General features: G+C 36.1%; 1 protein-coding gene and 1 long non-coding RNA gene across 12 annotated transcripts in view; both read left to right on the top strand.

Moving 5' to 3' along the window:
• Positions 1 to 21900, top strand: part of LOC136257936 (uncharacterized) — a 115360-nt gene that overhangs the window by 76423 nt on the left and 17037 nt on the right. For 8 of the 11 annotated variants that reach the window (XR_010702335.1, XR_010702333.1, XR_010702334.1 and 5 more), the window contains exons 1-4: positions 17999 to 18080; positions 18271 to 18334; positions 18561 to 18667; positions 19793 to 19850. This is a non-coding gene — a long non-coding RNA (uncharacterized lncRNA). Of the gene's footprint in view, positions 1 to 17998; positions 18081 to 18270; positions 18335 to 18560; positions 18668 to 19792; positions 19851 to 21900 lie in introns of those variants that run through there. The other 3 variants (XR_010702338.1, XR_010702336.1, XR_010702337.1) reach the window with 3 other exon arrangements.
• LOC136257930 (probable serine/threonine-protein kinase DDB_G0271682) lies at positions 235 to 4744 on the top strand. The gene is made up of 2 exons (XM_066051259.1): positions 235 to 1271; positions 3383 to 4744. The coding sequence occupies exons 1-2, from the start codon at positions 1269 to 1271 to the stop codon at positions 4427 to 4429; spliced, it is 1050 nt and encodes a 349-aa protein (XP_065907331.1). The 5' UTR covers positions 235 to 1268; the 3' UTR covers positions 4430 to 4744.

Here is a 21900-nt window from a genome sequence, read left to right as displayed (position 1 = left end):
TTAACCACCATCATGTAAGCTTATTAATTTAAACACTGAACAGCAGATTTGCATGTAAGCTAAACCAATAATTATCCCAATTATGTGGTGCTGTCCTATCAGGCAGCTGCAGGCATTGTAATAACATGTTGAGTATTTAAAGTAGTACTAATAATTTTCTTGTAGCTATACTGCAAGCAAAGGTTTGAGCAAAATTAATAGTTGCACATTTACTGGCTATAATTTAGGCAAGTAGTTATTATAGCATCACAAAGAATTGGAATTACAAAGACAAGGCACTTACTCTAATAAAACACACAGAGAAACGAACATTCACCCAATTGGCCTGCCCTATACCTATCAAATGTGCTACTGTATACTTTTTCCAATATTCCATATGCTGTGAAGTAATGTCAGGATGCTACGAACTTTGGTACTTTGAGAAAAAAGTACCTGCCCTACGTGCAGGATCATTTCACATACCATATCAACTACAATAACATGAATCAATGCATTGGGAATGAAACATTAAAAATCATGTCCTAAAGTAGCATGCATGTACCTTATTCCACCATCATGCAAGCCTAATAGTTAAAGTGATGTGAACATGCAGGTTAACTAAACAGCAGAATTGCATGTAAGCTAAACCAATAATTATCAAGACATGTGCAAATTATGTGGTGCTGTCCTTTCATGCAGGCACTGTAATAACATGATCAACATAGAATATTTAAAGCAGTACTATTAATTTTGTTGTAGCTATACTGCAAGCAAAGGTTTGTACTTAATACACAGGTACACACTTCCTGGCTATAATTTAGGCAAGTAATTAACATCACAAAGAATTGGAGTTACACAGAGAAGGAACTTACTCTAATAGGACACATGGGACAAACACACAGACAAACATTCACCCAATTGGCCTGCCCATGCCTACCCTATACCTATCAAATGTGCTACGGTATACTTTTCCGACAGTTCATATACTGTGATGCAATACCAGGATTATAAACTTACTATGAGAAAAGAAGGTTGAGGTAGAAAAGTATGCACCAAAAAGGTATATATAACGAAAAAAAAAGTTTTGTCACAGGCGGGAATCAAACCCACACCCTATACACAGCAGTAACCACAACAACTTTTGGGAGGTGCTTTACTAGCTGAGCTGTTAATTGTGTGGTTAGTAATGGAATGCAACTGAAGTTTTCTCTACTTCATGGCCTTCAACGTGCTGTAGCAGACAAAGGGATGCACAAAGAAGCTTGCAATAAACTTTGCAATGTAGCCAGATGGTGAGCATTTCATTTTGTGTGTGAATTGTGTCGATATATGCACAGACTGCCAAGTAATTGCCGTTAGTAGCTGACATATGAAAAAGTGTGTCATGAAAGGAAAAGTTATCATGGGCAGGAATAGAACCCCAGACCTTTGGGTTAACAGCTCTACGTGCTAGCACTTTGGCTGTTTGTTTGTGGTTTTGACAGGAATGTAACTCAAGTTTTCCTCTACATCATTGCCTTCGAGAACAAATGGAAACACATAGCGATATGTAACAACAAACTTGGTGTTGCTAAATGATGAGCGCTTAAGTTAAAGTCCTAGCTGTGTGGATACATGCTTTGGTTGTCAAGTTTGCAGTGTTACGAGGAAAGAATGCAGACAGACAGACAGCTTTATATATAGATACATTTGGTAAAGTATAGCCATTAATGCTGTGACCTTTTTTTGCTCTTTAACTTTCAGCAAAGTGTACCCCTTCCACACTCTGCATCCACCCTGGGGTTAATCCCTGGGCTCCCAGATCCTTGGTCCCAAGTCCACTGTTTATACCAACCCACAACCTAAATGGTGTTTTATGTTAGTTGCCCTATTTAATTTACTGATAATAACTACCATTTCATTGCTAGGTGTGATGATAGTACACTTTACAACTCAGAGGGGTTCATAGCTATGAATGTTTCGTAGAAAAGTTTACACTAGTTACTAAATTACATAGCACTAAACGGTAGCAATACACTTTAACATACAATATGTAGCTTGTATTTCTTAGTTTTGGAAATTTCTGAGGATTGCTATATATATATGGCCTACAATAATAATGAAGTTTGTACTTCAGTTGATGATTCCCTTCATTTAATGCTGCAGTGATTAGCTCTGCTTTGCCTAATTGTGCTTAGCTGTAGCTTGCAATTAGTTTTAATTTTTAACTATGATTAATTGTGTGTCTTTTTCTATTAGGGCATGCTTCTAATATTTTTGAAAGTGCTTTTCTTAAAATTTATTGTAGTGTGTACATAGGCGGCGGAAAGGGGGGGCTAGGGGGCTAAAGCCCCCCCTCGGTCTGCTGAGGGGGGGGGGGGGGGCTTAGCCCCCCCCTCAAATTAAGTAGTCAGTGTGTAGCGAGCTATATGTAAGGATTTTTATGTAGTTTATCAGCTAGAGAGTAGCTGGTGAGGTGGAAAGCTCTTGTCAGTTGGTTGTGACCTTTTTTTTTTTCTTTTTTTTTTCTTTTTTCTTTTTTTGGTCTCACCTTACCAAACTATAGAAATAAGTCTGGGTCAGCTTAGCGGAGCCCCCTCCTCATATCAACTACTTCCTCCGCCGCTGAGTGTGTAGGTACTATTCCAACTCTATAGCAACAAATTTTGTTGCCAGTTATATTAGAGTGATTGTTTGATAACTCAAGTTTACTGTTTGCAACTAACTTCAGCAATACAGAGTGTATATGTAATAACAATACTCTAATTGCAAGTGTAATATATCCAATAGTGCCATTAAAAATTAGTAATTTAAGAATGAAGTAGGATTCTGGTGATAAAATGTATTGAAACAAGGTAATGTAGCTATAACTACGTATGTTGATACTATAAGGTAAAAAAAAATTTTGGAATTAAAATTTGTGATCTTAAAAATGAATAGGGCTCAAGTGATAGAATATAGTAGAACAAGATTAGCTATCATTTACACATGTGATTGCTCATAGATGAGACTGCTTTATTTGAGTATTTCAATCTTGCTAAATGCTGCTGATATCATGTGTGTTACCATGCCTTGTTTTCTGCAGCAGAACTTCAAATTCAGCTCATTGCAGTTAGATTACTATAAGGGTTATGGTCACTATGCTCTGTTCGCTTAAAGCATGGTCACTATATGCTTTGATCATGTTTTCTTGTTTTACACTCTTCCATGATGTGTTTTCCGTATTGTATGATATTTGACGGCTTTTATAATAGCAGCATTTTGGCAGCACTGTTTATTATAGAGGGAAACCCCCTAACCAGTGATAAAGATCATGCAATAAAAGGAAAAGTTAAATTTATAAATGTATAAAAATAAGCGTAGAACTAAAAATGATGCATAAACTAAAATGAAAAATTTTGCTTCTTGTATATTTTTTGTGTAGAAAACTTCAGCGCAGCAGCAAGATCAACGTGTGCAGGAATTAGAGAGACAATTACAAAGTTTGAGGGAAGAAAAAAATCTCATTGTTACACAAAAACAACAGCTATTAGAAGATAACCAGAATCTCCAGCAACGAATACATGGACAAGAAGCAGAATTACAGAATCTTAGACAAGAAAAGCAAGAAAATCAAAGACTGCTGCAGCAGCAGAGGCAAGAGATTCAACATTTACAACAACAACAACAGCTTTCAAATACATTGCAACAACAACAGACATGGCTTGTAAACAGAAATGAAATAAACCTAAAGGAGAAAGAGCTAGGGAGAGGAGCATATGGTTTGGTGAAAGAAGCAACTTTCCGTGGCTGTAAAGTGGCTGTGAAATGTCTTCATAATGAGTTGATCTCTGACTACAATTTACATGTGTTTGACAGAGAGATGACAATGGCAGCACGATGTCGTCATCCTAACCTTTTGCAGTTCATAGGAGCCACAAATGAGGGAGTTCCCCTTATTGTTACAGAAATGATGCACACCAGTCTCAGAAAGGTATTGGAGTGTGGTCAACTCTCCAGTGACCAGATTATTCCTATTGCTGCTGGAATAGCATTTGGACTAAACTACCTTCATAAGACCACCCCATCCCCCATACTCCATCGAGATGTTAGCAGTGCTAATGTTCTTCTCAACCCACTACCAGATAATCAGTGGCTTCCAAAGTTGTCTGACTTTGGCTCTTTTAATTTTATGAGGGAAAGTCAAACAGTGAATGCAGGAAATCCAGTGTATGCTGCCCCAGAAGCTCTTGATCCAAGCAAAGGTCCCCATACCCCAGCTATGGACACTTTCAGCCTTGGAGTGTTGCTGTATGAGATGTGTTCCCGGAGACTACCATCAGGTGTGTTTAGTGTTTCAATGTTGCAACGAGTTAACTGGAGAGTACCAGAGAGTAATATGATACCCCTCATTGCTGCTTGTGTTGATCAAATGATCCAGAGACGTCCTAATATGGATAGAGTGATTGCACAACTGAACAGTAATATGTAAGGAGTTATAGCTGTAAGGCTATTTGAGCCAGTAACTTGCAACATTTTTTTGAAATTATCATTACATTGATACTATTATTTTTGTGTTATAACTTTTAGGCTAAGTTTGGTAATTGTTTTTGCAAAAAGAGTGTATTTTTGAGTAGCTGTCAATTAGGCATTATGAATTGTTAAATTAATTATTATTTAGAAAGCATATTATTTAATTAGCATAGTTTGATACCCTATTATTTTTTGATTACATTGTATACATTTACGTATACACTTGTACACGTTTATTCTAAATTTTATATTATAATAAATGTGTAGTTATTGAGAGTATATCTAACTTCTGTAGTGTATTACTAGATGCATATAAATTAATGGTTTAGTTATTTTTTGTACTTTATTTATTAAGGCTTCACAGCACAAGTGCTCAAGGTCTGTAGAACACCTGGTCCTACAGTCTGTTAAAGTTATTGCATAAAGTGTGTTTGGAAAGGTATAGAAAGGAGAAAAACTCCAGATCCATGACTGGAATTGGGAAGGCTTGAACCTGCAGCCATTCGATTAATACCAAATCAATATACCGATCTTGTAAATCACACCCGTGATGGCTTGATCTGGACCCTCTTATACACATCACTGCAGAATGAAGTATAACGAATAAGAAGTTTATATCTGATCCAAAACTGTGTCTGACTATAATGATAACCACAATTCTCAGAAAGAAGTGTTGTGAGCCTTTTGTCACAACAGCAACATCTGACACAATCCCATCGAAGCAGGAAAACACCAATTAAGCGAAGTTCCCCTGTCCACCTCACTTATTCGCTCATCATACATTCTCTTCTTATCCAGTGATTATTTAGGTCATGGCTTTATGTTAATACACTAGTACTACCAAGTACTCTTGGTACTACCTACATGCAGCAAACCACGTGATTATTGTTTTGTGTATTATATACTATCCCAATAAAGCATCCACATAGAATAAAATAATTATGAAATACTGTAATATAGCAACCAACTAAGTTTAATAGAATACTGCATGAAGCTAAAACATCAATGTAAATGGTCTGATAAATTGACATTATTTCCCAAAATTATGTCACATAAAAAATAATAGGCATTTCTCAAAAGCACAATAGATGGTTTTGAGAGTAGTGCTCAAAAGCTTAATTTTATGTATAATTATTATGCCTGTATAATTGGGGTGTTCCTATAGGCTTTCTAGCCTCCTACTCTCCCCAGTGAATTTTTCACAAATTAATAATAACCACATCATATAATTATTACCATAATCAATATAAACTCCATGATGCTTTTTTGTGAAGTGTGAATACTCTGAAATAACTAAAGAATATAATTATTTTGGTAACAACATGGACTCTGCAGTTTGCCTCAAGATGTTATTTTGTTAAATAGTCATCAGTAGGCAGCTACATTTGTACTTTGCTGCAGTGCTCACTATTATAGTCTCATAGTTATGTTTTTATGAGAAATGATAGCTTTTATATTAATATAGCTGGTGAGCAACTCTGTATTGTTAATAGGCACCTACTAACCTCAACATTTAGATATCATAATAGGTGGGTACCTAGTCAATAGAAAATTGATGTCATCAATTTTTAATTAAAGACCTTAATTAGTAGCTAGGTCCTACACTAATTACTATAGCTACAATATTGAAGCATAATATGTTCATATCATAGATAGCTCTATTAGGTCTTAATTGTGACCTGGGGGTCTAATGGCCTTTTCAATTACATACACTTGGAAACCTAGCGTGTAACTTGACTTGTGAATGTGCTATCACCCTGAAATTTTGTCACCTCATACCCGTAACATAGTACTATGGATTGGTGTAATATGAAGGTGCTAGGTTGAAAAAATGAGGAGTTATGATTAGTCAAACTTGATAATTTGGAAAGGCTATAAGACCCAACTGGGTCACGATTAATGTGTCAATGGGTTGAGTGTACATAATTAGCTACTCTAATAGAACAAATAGATCAGGGGCAGGTCCAGGATTTGGAAAGGAGGAGGGTGCACCAAGGTAGTAGATATATAGATCATGGAGCAGGGGAGTCTGGGGGACAGCCCCCTCCAGAAGCTAAAGTCGGTTATGTCATATGTTTCAAGACTGAAAATAAAATGTATAGAATGGCTTATTTACAAAAATATCTTAATCACACTGCTTTCTAAGCTAGTGGACTAAGAGTTGCTGGATCAGTGACAAATCCAGGGGGCTCATGCTCCCTCCCCCCATCTCAAACATTACAACAAGATTGAGATACTCTAATAGAGCAGTCAGTAAAATACTCTAATAGAGCAGTCACCACACAAAACACAATTCAGAATCCTCCATAGCTACCGAGTATGTCACAGTCATGAGTAGTTCAGCTATACCTAACTGTATAATTATTAGCCTAAAGAATGGCATAGACAAGGCCACGTACATTTCATTTACAAACTTTTAGCAGGCTAAATGTTCCCATGCATGGGATAGTGTTTCAGATGCTAGTTTTCATATTCAGCTACTATATATGGAGGATTCTGAATAGTGATTTGTGTGGTGACTGTTCTATAAGAGTATTTGACTGACTGCTATCTCAATCTTGTTATAATGTTTGAGATTGGGAGAGGGAGCACAAGCCCCTGTACCCTCCTGGATTTGTCACTAGATGATTCCCAAATAAAATTCTATACCCTATCATGTATATGATTTACATGAGATTGACATACACCAGCTACAAAAATCTCTAACAAACCGTACATCATGATCACATGATTGTTGTTTAAATAGACAAGTGATTTTGTTGAAGCTAATAGCAACAGGCACTATATTATAGTGTACATTCATCATATGACTGTAAGAGTGTATTATGCTGCAATATGACAATATGGTTATGTCAGTGATATTTAGTATATTTCATTCACTTTAGCTGCTTGTGAGGATATTAATTATTAATCATATAGCACGATATTAATAAAATACCTGTCTATAGTAGTAACACACGTTCTCAAATCATATAACAGTTGAGTATGGTTGTTCTAAGACTTCTTAAGCTAGCAATGTATACATCGGTCTTGAGAAATCTAAGGAGTTATTGGAGTTACCATTATAGCATATACTCCGTAAAGCCATCCTTGTATTTATATTATACATGCATAGTATAATTATGTATATCATAATTAAATATCACAGCGCTATAGGTGCTTAATAATTGTTAAGTCTCCATCTCAGGTCAAACAACAATGCAAGTATCTAATTATATAAATATTATTAGTTGATTAAGTTTGTGCACAAACACTGATTTATAAAGATTTGACTATTTTCATCACAAAAACTGAATTGTTTACCTGTTCTATCACTGCACGTTAAGTATCGTATTATTGTTCTTCATACATGTGCATCTGACTACACTGTCAAAATTAAAGAGTAACCACCACTCTGAAGAGTTCTCAGTGTAGGGAGGATTTAACACCCCATGGAGAGTAACCTACACTCTGAAGAGAATAACCATTACCATGAAGAGTAAGTGACACCATCTTCAGAGCATGTGTTACTCTCCAGTTACTCCTTTAGAGTAATGGTTACTCTCCGGTAGGCATGAGGCCAAATATTGAGAATTATGCTTTTGAGCAGTGCTAAAAAATCACCTATTATGCTTTTGAGAATTGCCCATTATTCCCAAAATTATGCCACCATAATTGGTTAATAATACCACTTTATTGCTGTATCACACCTTTTCATTGCTGTTTAAGTTTTAAATAGTCTTGAAATCTTTAGCTGGTTGCTGTATTAGAGTATTTTATTTCGATGTGACTGCTTTATTAGAGTAAATGATATTCAGTGACTGTTCTATTAGAGTTTCTGACTGCTCTATTAGAGTATCTCGATCTTCTTTAACGGAATTGTGCTATCTGCGGATTATCCTATCGTTAAAGCTTTATAAGCACCTCAAAATGCTAGCATAATTCCTGATTCCCACACATACCTATTATGCCCGAAATTATGCCGGCATAATCGCCGTATCCCTACTCTCCAGGGGTGTTAAATTGTCCCTACACTGGGAATTCTTTGAGAGTTGTAGTTACTCTTCATTTTAACTGTGTAGATAATAATTGTTTACAGAGCAAAATCTCAATACATGTAATAAGTGTCAGATTGTCCAACAGATTTATTCCACCAGCATAATGTCATTTCCCTCAACAAAAGACTTATTTCATGCGATTGCATAATTCAATGAAAGGTCCAATGACAATTATTTAACTTTAAATCTTCTGGCCATTGTCTATGATTATTGTTTTAGTTGTATTCTGAGTTGATTTTGCATCTGGATTTTGGCTATATTTGTTGTATGTAAGCTTACACAAGGGCGGATTTAGGGGGGTGCTTGGGGGGGCTGAAGCACCCCCCTACAAAATGTTACAATGAGCAAGCTAGGAAGCTTCTAGAAGCTGTAGTACAGATACAGTTGCATTTTAAGGACATGTATGGGCAATAAAAAGATGGAAAGAGGAAGGGGAATAGCTAATCTTATCCAAAAATTACTAAGAAGGGTTCAAAATTATACTTTTGGAGTAAGTTTTACTTTAGAAGCTGCTAGAATCAAAATACTCTAATAGAACAGTCAACTACTCTAATAGAACATCCATCATTAAAACTATTATTTTCAAGAAGTTACCAGAGTGTAAGCTGAAATTAATCCTATTCTTCCAGACCTGTGCACTGCTACCCTCACCAGTGTACCAAACATCCTGCCATATACTAGTCACTTTAGGTAAAAGATTTATACCTTTAATGTATTAAACATCATTAATATTATTGAAAATCTATTCTGAAAACAACTTTTTCTGTCAAATAGTTAGGTTCTACTACAAACCTGATTCTTGGGTTGAAATGCTTTTCTTACAAGTAAAACAATAGTCTTATATATAATAGTGAATTTCATAGCATTTATAAAGTTCACAAGGCTGCAACATCTGAGAGCTCTTTGTTTTCGTTTTCCATACTTGATCAAATCCCATGCTACATTTACCTAAATCTAGCAGCTTCTGGAGTTTGCACTATCAAATCCCTTGAAGCTTTAACTTAAATGACACTGCAGCATTTATGTTGCCATGATCATTGTGAAGGGTTTGTTGTGGTCAAAAATTAGTTGTATTTGTAGGGTTGTAAAACAATTATGCATGAATGGATCCATCATTTTAAAAGTTAGATTAAAATAGCAACCTGCACCATAGAACAGTGGCTAAAAATGAAGTAGATCCAATCCTGTGTTTTAAATATTCTCACATTTAATTAAGTATACACCCTTTATTCTCTTTGACAAGCCACTATTATACATTTTCTTAAAAGTCTATAGTCCTGTTTTTTAATTAAAATTACTTCCAACTGAACTCATTCATCTTGTACCCACATTTGGTTAAAAATAGCTTCTAGATTCAATATCGTGATAGCCATTCTCCAAAAATTTCCAGGGGAGTATGCCACCAGAGCCCTCTAGCTGGAGAGTTCTATACATGCTGAGTGCACATGCACTCCACACACTGGTGAGTCTACTTGCCCTCTCCACTCACATTTACCCTCTGTACTGTTTGGACAGCTAGTGTAGTTTGAGTCTTGAGACTGTAAATTATGCTATATTTCAAAACACTAAAATTGATCATGTATAGTGATACCCATATGTTTCCACTACTAGTTCTTTAAGATGTTAGTCTAAGATTGAATTTTAGCTACTGGCTGTGCTCTTTAGCTATGTATATTGACAAACTGTAGGGGAATAATGGTATCACATAAACAAAGTGACATCATTTTCACTCAAACACTGTGAAAAAAGAGGAATATAATATGGTATATCTAATGGCTTAAACTATACAAATAATCTCAGTATAGCCTTGCATTATACTAACTATCTTATACTTTAGTATAAACCCCATCTTATATTATGGGAAACAGATTATACTTTAGTTTAATACACATTCTTTGTATGGCTTTGTTTACTTAACTAAATGTGATAACTTTTTAGCTTCACCATCAGATCTCATTATTGTCTCATTTTTAGCTTCACCATCTCATTATCACCATCTCATGTGACTTAAGGTTTTTTTTACTGTACCAAACAAAGTCGTGATGATTTTACAATAAGTAGCTACACTTCTGTTAATCACTATAGCTAGCTAACTATAGCTATAGCTTCAGTTTGTTGTGATAATTTCATACGCACACATTTTCATACAGCAAAGCATATAATACCAGTAAAATTAATTATTCAATCTAAGAGCCATACAAATCTAGAGTTTCTTGTACAGTTAGCACAGCTGCAAAAGTTCGTAGTAATGCTTGTTTTAAAATTGAAGGGGAGCGCATGCGTATTACTGATGTAATTAAGTCGCCATCTTTGTCGCTATTGTTGTATCAGAGGTTGTAAATGTGAGTGATACGACGGTGTATCTCGCGGAGAGAGTGTACGCGATCGGCGCCATCGTCTAATGAGCCACGATGATAGTTATGGACCACAACTGTACATCCCTGCTGGCTGTAGTGGTGAAGTGGCACGGCCAAGTGGACAATTCCTTCGATGGCAGCAATCAAAAACAGCTCTAGATGAGTAAGTATTAGACTAAAATGATAGCTTGTACGATAGGTTTAGCCGTATTAAATTGTTTATTGTGTATTGTATGACAATGGCCTGCAAATGATTCAACTTTGGTGTTGCTGTGTACGTATTACATGTTTTATATCCTGTTATATCTCAGCTTATGGCGGATGACGAGTGGACACAGTTCATCAGCCATCAACGGTAAGAGTATGCATGGTCTGCTCTTACGATTTTGTATATTATCTCTTCAGAGGTACAGTTTCTTGTCGAACCTCTTAGTTCTACAGGCTGTCAGTGTATAATATCTGCAGTGTTAGTTTCCTTCAATGGCAGCTGCTTCCTTTAAAGAATCTGGTAGTGACCATATGTGGACAGTTTTGTTCTTTTTTCACGGAGTTGTTCAACGTCATCTAATTACTTACAGCTGTAAGTGCATTAAGCCTGATTGTGTTTTTATTCATTTTCTTTTCAATGGGGTAGGAATTACAGACTTGGTGATTCTTATTGCTAACATCTGTAAGTAAGTACACTGAGACTGTCCAGTATACAATTTATATTTACCTTCGTTTAGGTTGTGGAAACTGGTCTCATTTCTTCTGGGAACCGGTCTCATTTCTTCATGTTTTTCACTACTTTTTATCAACAGCTGACGGCTGCTACCTTGTCTGGCACTGTACACCTCCTGTCATGTAGGTATTGCCGTAGCTTTCATGTAGTTTAACTAACACTGCATGTTCATTATTTCACTATACATAGTTAAAAGAAGGCATAAGGATCATGCACTAACAGGCATGCTATACACACACTATAACATTTATGCTAGGCCCAATTCCCAATGTATTATTAATTGTCCTGCATGTAAAGCAGGTACCAATGCTTTTGTTTGTCCTTTACAACATGTTAAAGGCACTGGTAGGGACATCTCATTAAATAATCGAGCCACAGACAAAATAAACTTCATATTTTAAAAGTTAAAAAAAATGCATGCTACCAAGAGTTCATAATATATATATTTAGGAGAGTATCCAACGCCTGTATTACCCCTTCAAAACACACGTGCACTGCGTAATAATTGTGCAACATTGTGTAACATAGCTATCTGAATATTTTAGTATAATTTCAGTAAACTCCAATACATGGCTTTGCCATGAAAGACTTGTTGATAGGCGTTGATATACCAAAGCCGAAGACCTGCAAGCACTTCAAGGCTCTTATAGCCCTTGAAGCAAGTTAAAATCTTTGGTGATGATGACTATTGCATAACATTATTACGCAGTGCGTTTTGAAGGGGCAATACAGCGTTGGATACTCTCCTAAATATATATATTATGTACTCTTGATGCTACTTAGCTTTAGCTACATGGTGTTTAATGCTTGGTGTATGTTTATGGCATTAAAATGTTTTGTCCTGCACATAGGGCAGGTACCAATGCTAGTATATATATATACTAGGGAAGATTTAGAGGGTGCATGTGGGGGTGAAGAACCCCCACTCCAAACTTTTATTGTATGCTAGCTAGAAAGATAGTAGAAGCTACAGTATACAGCTGCAGTTACATCTTAAGCATACATGGGAAATGAAAACATGGAAAGAGTGAGAAGAGAAGAACAATTCTCTTCCATATAGGAATCAACAAGAGGTATCAAAAGGGTAAGACTGTTATATAAAAATTGAAATATTCTAATAAAACAGTCAGCTATTCTAATAGAACATCCATCACTATAATTAATCATAGACCTATTGAACTTTAACTTTGACCTCAAACCATACTGCAGCACTTAATACGCTGTGCCTTTTTTATGAAGTTAGTTACCACAGCTAGAAATTCAAATGGCTCACAATGCTTATTTGATAAGGTTCAGTCCCAAATTCAACCTCAAAAGTTATTGATATGCAAAATTTTCATCTGAGAGCATGCTCCCAGAATCCTTATGTTGAGTGCACTTCTTACACTGTACTAGCTACTGGTTGTATTAACCAGTTGCCACATTTTAGCCCCACTATAGTTGCCCCTGCTTAGCACCCCTCTTGGAAAATCCTAGAAGCAAAGTACTAACAAATGGTTAATTTAAAAGTTATATAGATCATATATAGGCAAGTTTTATAGAGAAAAGGCATACTAAAATTGCTAATCACTTTCTCTACATTATTATGTGCATGTACATATGTATAGCTATTATATGTATGTGTGGGCTGTAGCTGGTAACTGTTAGTAAAGAAAAACAGTTTTATGAATTAATAGTTTGCTTGACTACTTTATTAGACCATATACATTTGTTTGTAAGGATTTCTCACTTGACATAGTTTGCAGCATAATCAGTTACAACATGTTTAAAATCACAATGTTCATAGTATTCCTCATATTAATTTAATATACAATTTTGATGTATCTTATATAATACATCATTGCCTGTTTTAAAATAATTGTCTGCCACATTCCATTTGTATTCCATGGTGGAACATGAGTACTCTATACTACAGGCTAAACTGAGTTGAATTGCTGGATTGGACTATTATAGGCATAGCATTAATATTCTGTGTTTTGGCATTCTTGCAACTAGATTCATGAAATATTTTCTGTAGCTACATTGGAGCTAGCAATGCATGAACATCAAACAAGTTGGTGAAATAAATGATTTTAAAAGTTATTTTTGCCATTATAATCATGTTCTAACTTGCAAGAGATGCTGTACCATAACTATAGCTACTGACCTGTTTGTACATTACATCCAATTACCACTATGTTAATATCCAACTTATAAGGTGTATGACATTGTATACTTGTGATCATGTCCCAAATGTACGTACATGCAAGAATTCACATAATTTTCTTGCTATCATGCTAAAAATTATGACAGCATCATCAACAGCTGTTTAAAATAGCTACTACAAGTACATGTTTAATACTTTACAAGAATATGTCACAGAAGAGTTCACAAATATTATTGTCTGTCACAGATGTTTGGGCACATACTCTGTGTTAGAATATGCTCATCACACAAGGACCAGATTTATGATGGTTTATACACTTCTCAATTGCAATAATTACTTATTATTTTGGTTATTTTCCCTTAATTAAATATGCTGTTATTGTAATACTTGATGTAGTGTGGCAATCCTACACTGACCAGATTGAATACCATGGGATAATCTTTATAATTTTTAGGCTATTTTTAGCTACCTTTCATATCATGTCCTAACCATCATACTATAGGAATATGGGAAGTAACACAAATCTTGCAGGTCTGGTAGTCTTCAGTGCAAAGCCACCACTTAGTGGATTCAGGAACTGACAAGGGAAATACCCATAAACTCAAGCCAAAATTCCTGTGACAGGTGGTTATAGAGGAAAGTTTCCTATGTGAACAATCACATGTGCTGACGCTATAAATTTAATTGGGTGCATGCACTCAGATCGTAAAATTCTTTCTTAGCTAGCTTGAAGGTTTGTGTTGGATACTACTATAAAGTATGTAAGCTAGGCACCAGCCAATTATGCTTTCAGTATGCTCTATGGTCTCTATTGTGCACATAATTAAACTGCTTCAAGCTCTTTACTATTTGTGTTTTACAAGATAATAAGTTAGCAACTGTTTGTAATAAAATGTATATAGACTATATCTTTCTTTTTTGGAAGTAACATTCTGTAATAAAATAGCCATTCTTCTGAGTTACTGACTGCTCTATTAGAGTTTCATTTTAACATGCAAGGATTCACAGTGTAACGTTATTCTTGCTGGCTAAATGCTAAAAATTTATTTACCGGGTGTATTATATCTATACTGTATACCTCATAATGTACTGCATTTGTCAAGAATATGTGCTATGGTATAGCAGGTTGATGTCAAAGCTAAAAGTTTAACAGAAGGGAGTTTCACAGTCATTTACAAGCATAGGATCTACAAATAATAGGAGGAAGGAATTTCAGTTGCTATTTGAAGTCAAGAACTTAGATAGATACTGAACAACCATTCTGGATTAGAAGTTTACTGCAATTGGCTATCCTGTTAACCATTATATGTGACTGGGCCTATGAAAACAAGGCATGTGGACACAAAATACATCCCATCGCACAGTGGATCTACTGGAATAAGATATAATGTGTATTCTGTAACTTGTGAGCAGGGCTGAAATTGTATGTTCATAGTTTCATGGAATAAAAAGTTACCAGTGGTGAAAATGTGATGAAGGAGGCAAATTTTGCAGGCCCAGTCACAAATATAACTAATATTACTGCAGCAAAACTCAAAGAATATGTGAGTAAACAATTATCACTGGATCATGCAAAGGAAAAAATATTTTTGATTATGGGAATTTATGTTCTTAGGAATTTATTTTAAAAAGAAATGGCACAAAATAAAAAGATTTGCTTTATGGGATACATGCTTTATATGTGTATAGCTATAGCACACATGTGTTTGTTGTAGCTGGTAAGGAAAACTGTGCCAGTTACAATACACTGATACACTTTAGCTACTTGCATTTATAATAAAATAATTCTACACATAGTAACTGTATGTTCTATTAGAGTAGTTTAGTTTAGTTGACTGCTTTATTAAAGCATCTGCAAAACTTATTGTGACTTGTGGCAATATTGATTACATCATAGTAACTACAGTGCTTATTTTGTGTTGAAGGTGCAGTCTCATTTAAGGGAACTCTAACTGCTGTATAAACACACTACTCAACATGAGTAGCATACTCCAGCTAGATCTATAGATCTGGGATCATGCCACTCACAGAAAATCATTTAGTCATCATGACATTGAATTTGGAAACAAACTAAATGGTATTATATAATTGGTTAAAATCATAAAATAGTTATCACAAAATAAATTGAGTTTTAGTAGCTGAGATTCATTTAAAAATGCAGAGTATCATTTAAATTTTCCAGCAATATTATGCTCAATAATATAGCAACATGTAGCTAAATGCCTCTAAGCTATATCAGTGTGCCACAGAAGGGCTCACATATACTGATATCAGCCACAAATTAGGCCTTCATCAAATATTTCAGTATACTAAAAAGCACAATAGTCCAGCGTGCTATGCTAGCACAATAAGTGGATATCAAACTGTGGAGTTTAATTCCGTGAAAAGAGATTGATACTCTCTATAATAGAGCAGTCAGTGGAAACTACGAACTGCAATAGAGCACTCAAATGCAATGTACATAGCTACTTAGATCAATCCTCTCTATAATAATTATAGAACAGTCATTTTGTAGTGAAATACTCTAATAGAGCATTCACTGATTAATATAGTGAACAACACAATAGGTGGAAATTTTGGGAAATTCCTGAAATCATTTTATATTTGACTCAGGCCTAGCACTAATTTTTAGGAACATATAGCTACTCTCTTTGTTATGACATCGCATACATGTACATTATACATGATGTGATTCTGATACAGAGCTACACTAGCTAACATCTGTATTATTATGGTACTGTACATATTTATACTCAGTAGACAGATGAACAGTGTATAATATTAGCTATATCTACCAGTTGTGTGTTCTATATAGCCCTCTCATGATCAAGGATTAAACATGGAAAGTATACAACAAGCTTGCAGCTTCTGTTGAAACATGAATCTATGCAGTGATCACCACATACATGCAAGTACAGCATACACAGGGGCAGATCTATATAATAGCTGGCAATTAGAGGAAGGGACAAAAGGACAGTTGTCACTGTATAGTGATAATACACTGAACTTCATTATCACGTCAAAGTGACCTAAATAAAGATCTTTAAAATAAACTTTAGCACTGATCCATAGCTATATACACCTGAGGTGTAATACATATACACCACCATCACATGCAACATGAAAATTAATGTTGACTTTAAATTATCTTGGTACTACCGGCGTAACTATCATATAGTTATAGTTACCTACAATATTATTTAGAGAATCTTGATTGTTCATAATACCTACATAATGAATATTTAGTTACATGTGAATTTGCTACTATGGCTATATGCCCTGCATGTATATATATATATCTAATCAAAAACAGCCAAGCCGTAAAAAAAGGTGCGGCCCCCAAAAAGGCCATGGTGAAAAAAGATGTGAAATCCAAGGTGGCGGCCAAGAAATGGCTGTGATGGTAGGTTAATGGTTACATTTTAATAACAACAATTCAGGTGAATTTGGTGCCAAGACCAAGTGTATGTATATAGCTAAAATGAATTGACAGTTAGTATTGACAGCTTTAAATTCTATATAAACGGATGTTTTGCAAATGTCACATGCATAGATGTTCAGTTAAGAAAGCTGGTAACATAAAAATTAATGATCAATTCAGGAAGGGTAATATCCCGAATGCCTCATGCATGTTGGAGTTACCATTATAGCTAATAATTGTAGCTATACAGGGTAGCTATAGCAACCTCTTCATTGACTCTGAATCATTAGCTATGACACAATTTTACTCTTGATGTGCAATATACAAAATGTACTTCAACACCATCTCAAGCACTGGAAGAATCACAGGAGTTTAATCGTATTGACAAGTCACATATTGTGGAGCTAAACTAAAGAAAAACTTTGCTGAAAGACTTTGCATTCATGATAGCTATTACTGAAAAATGGAGTTTTGAGTCACTCGATCAGCTGGTCTGGTAGCTATAGTTCATAGCTAGTATGGTATAGTATAGCTTTTATCAGTGGCTATGAAAATGCAGTGAAATCATATTTTCACAGATGATAACTGAAAATTCGTTTGAAATTTAGTTATCAATCAAAAGCAATGAAAAAGTAATGATTTTTTTTTTTTTTTTGATAGACTAACCGGCTATAATTTTCAAAATAGCCTTGCCATACCTATTTTCATTGCATGAGTTTCATGATTATTATTAATCACTGCATTTTCATAAAGCTAGCAACAGAACTTCCAAAGGTTGTTCATTGGTTCAAGCATATGGTTCCAAGTCAGCTCCAATGGTGTCACGTGCTGGCACGTGCGCATCAATCATTCAAACTCGGATCCAAAGGATTGACGAGCTGTGGCCTGTCGCGTTGCATTTTCTTGTGGAATATGTGCTTCGTATCAGGTAAGATCACTTGTGTGCTTGTAGCTATATGTCGCTATATTGCTGGTGTTTGTTTTGCGTATTGGTGCTGATCAATCTTCGCGATATTTTTAAGGGTCTGGTAATGTTTATAACTCGCACGAGCTAGTGATAACTCACGAGATTTCATTGTTAGCAGTGTTGTGACATTTTCTTGATATATTCCATATAGTGCCTACCACGCTGCATGAGTGCAAAGCCGTTCGTCAAGCTAGTGGATTACTCTCATTGACATAGTAAGTCTCAGTAACATAAGAAGTTGTTTTTCTATCCATAGTTTCTAGCAATGTTGCTGGAGGATCAAGTAGTTGCTTATTTGTTTAATGCAGTCAAATTTATTTGGCTCTTATGTTCACAAGTTGTTATGTACAATCTGTGTGTAACTGTACATGTGTGCCTACGTGTGTCTGTATCTTGTGAATTAAATGTCTCTGCTTAGTATGTATGTTTAATATTTTATAGATATTTTCATGAGAAGTCAGACCAATAATGCAGCAGACATTAGCTAGGCCAGTAGCTGATGTACTTGCAAGATGTTATAGCTGGAGAAGCTTCTACTAATATTCAAGGTGTGTGTGTATGTGTGTGTGTGTGTGTGTGTGTGTGTGTGTGTGTGTGTGTGTGTGTGTGTGTGTGTGTGTATGTGCACTAGTGTACATGTGTAGCTGTAACATGGGTTTCCAGGGATACAAATGCCATCTGTTCACATCTCACTCAGTGGGTGAAGGTTCAGGTGGGACCTCTCCTCACCTGAGACATGGTATAGCCTCCTGATGGTTGAGCCCCAGGGGAATTTTCCTGTGCTCACTTGTGTCCCACTGCTGGTTCACTGGGTAGACACAGTAGTCAAAGGATTTGCTTTGCCTCGTGTAAGTGTGTGTGTGTGTGTGTGTGTGTGTGTGTGTGTGTCTTCACCTGTGAGGCATGGTACAGCGTTCTATATCCTCAATGTTGAGTTACGATTGTTCAGGCATCTAGTATAATACTAGTGTACCAAGGGGGAGTACAGTAGGACATGACATTATGGTAATTGTGTGACGTGTACATATTATACATTTTTCCACAGTGTTTTGGTTCTAGTAAACCATGTTGTATTGTCAGATATGTTGAGCTCTATTTAGCTGACAATACTGCAGTGAACTGCACTGTAACAATAGAGCATTGTTGAGAATAAATCTTAGTTATTGTTGGAATTCAATTGAATTATGCAACATGCTGGAAATGAAGTAGTTTGAACATTCAAGATAAAATTAATGATCCATAAGACATGCAATTATATAATGTTTGGTTGAAACGTGTGTGTGTGTGTGTGTGTGTGTGCGCGCGCGCGCGTGCGTGCGTATTTTCGTGCATAGTCTTTATACTATAGAGTATTTTCTACAAGGTAGCTGTATGTGTACTTTGGTAGAGTTCACTGTATTGACACTTTGGCAAATTCCAGTAGAAACTTGTACTGATCACATTTATTGACTGGCTACACTGCTTCAGTGCTGTCAGTAACTTCAACTTTATCATCAAATATGTTGAACTGCTTAACAAACAAGTGGTACACATCACTTGTTACTGTTCACTGTTATTTGGTGCACACAATCACGAGTTGGTGCTTGGCCCAGATGTTAGACTTGTTAGCATTCATACATAATAGTTAGGACTCTATGATGTCAGTGTTGTCATGACAACATGTCTTTCTTTAGGATGGTGTGATGTACCAGAAGTACAACAATAGAGAAGAAATAAGGATATCACTATTTGGTGAGTATCTAATTGTCTGTTTGTGTTGTGTTTGTATTGCATACATGTGTACGCTGTGTGTGTTGTGTATTTGCATTGTGCATGCGTACATGTTTGTGTATGTCTATGTGTAGTGTGAAGGATAGTTAGTCTTTGGTGGCATGTACTTTTGGCAGAAAATGCAAACCTAAATTTTACTGTTTTGTATAGGACATTACCTTATAAGGAATGACACAGGATGTGGTTATTGATGGTATTATGGCTTCATTGTTGCCATATTTGGTAGTGTTATTCCAGTCATGTACAGAAATTAGCCAATCAGATTACTTGTGTACATGTTAGTCTCATAAGAGACCCTGTTCATTAGGACCGTCTCCTCTGAGCTAAGACCATTTGTTCTCATACCATTACAGTATACGTTGCTATGCTCTTACTAGACAAATGCTAACAGCATCGTGGGGCGAGCCTGAGTGTATATATTTGAAGCATTGATGGCAGAAACAATGTAAGGAATTCTGGAATTGCAGAGTTCATAATATTTTATGGAGGAGAGTGTCTAAGAATCAATATAGCCTGTGCAAAATCACTATGACACATCTGCAAAGCTTTCATTGATGGTATGATAGTTGTTGATATAAAGGTCAAGTCTTTGATCTGAGAGTATTCTACTTAACTACCATTTTTCACGTCATTGCAGCTCTTTGACGCCGCATAAATTCACGGTTTCTATGCCTTCTCCTTTCTGCCTCTTCAGGAGTTTCTGCATCCTTTCTGAGCCTGTACTGCTCCCTCCTATGTCGAAAAAATTCCTCCGTATCCATTCAATAGTTACACGTGGCTCACTCACATGGCATAACAGTAATCTACACCAATAACTCGTGATATGAACCATTACACATACCAAATATGGCTAAGCAGTAGTCTACACCGTTAACTTCCGTGAAATGAACCATTACACATACCAAATATGGCTAAACAATAACCTAACCATTACACATACCAAATATGGCTAAGCAGTAATCTACGCGTTAAGTCCTCCGTGGAATGGACGACTACACGCACTTGTATGGACTACGCACACCGTATATGGAGAATGGTCTGGAAGCACGTGTAAGGTATCCGCTTTATATGGTAATTTATTGTAAACGTGTCCATTATACCGCTGGCTCCCTAGTGTGGGGCTCGCTCAGGCTCGCCCCAATTAGCCTACCAATTGGCTATGCATTACAAGTTACAGATATTCCATTGGGTACTGAAATATGACCTGCTATGTGATGAAGTGTAGTTAGTGATGTCCACATGTCATGTGGCTGGTTGTATATAGTGTAGAATATGTGGGATAATGGTCTCTACCCTGAAGGAGTTACCTGTACTGACTCTTATCACCTCAGTAGTGCACAAGTGTCTCAGTGTTTCTGTGGGTGTGTATACAGCAACCAAAGCCTTCACATGTGCTCTCTGTGTGTTTTAGTGTTGTATCGATAATCTGGTCGGGTATCGGTTTAACCATATATCAGTAAGATTTTTTGTATATCGGAATCGGATCGGATCGAAGTTTTAAAGTTGGCCGATATGATATAATCACGTGATATTTGTGCATGCATATTATTTCGATTGTTCTTGAAACAAACAAAAGAAAATGGCAAAGAAACGCTCCGTCATTTGGGAGTTTTTTGTGGTGGATGAAGACACAAAATATGCAGTTTGTAATACTTTCCAGGTGAAGGTTTCAAAGGGAGGGAGCAGTACAAAGTCGTATACAACTACAAACTTAGTGAGCCATCTCACTAAACACCTGGACGTAAATACACAAAATAGTGAACGTAAAGCTGCCAAAGAAACTCCACCTCGGAAAGAAACAAGTAAAAGAAAAATCGAGCACCAACTCTCCCTACAGGAAGTACAAGAACTATCGAAGCCTTGGGACATAAATGACACCAGATCTCAGCGTGTGCACAAGAGAATTGGTGAGATGTTAGCAGTAGATTGCCAGCCGTTATTGATGGTTGAAGATGTTGGTTTCAAAAGAGTCCTACAAACTTTGGAACCTCACTACAAATGTCCAAGCCGT

This window comes from Dysidea avara, chromosome 6, assembly GCF_963678975.1.
Source record: "Dysidea avara chromosome 6, odDysAvar1.4, whole genome shotgun sequence".
Classification (NCBI taxonomy): Eukaryota; Metazoa; Porifera; class Demospongiae; order Dictyoceratida; family Dysideidae; genus Dysidea; species Dysidea avara.
This window is presented reverse-complemented; position numbering and strand designations above follow the sequence as displayed.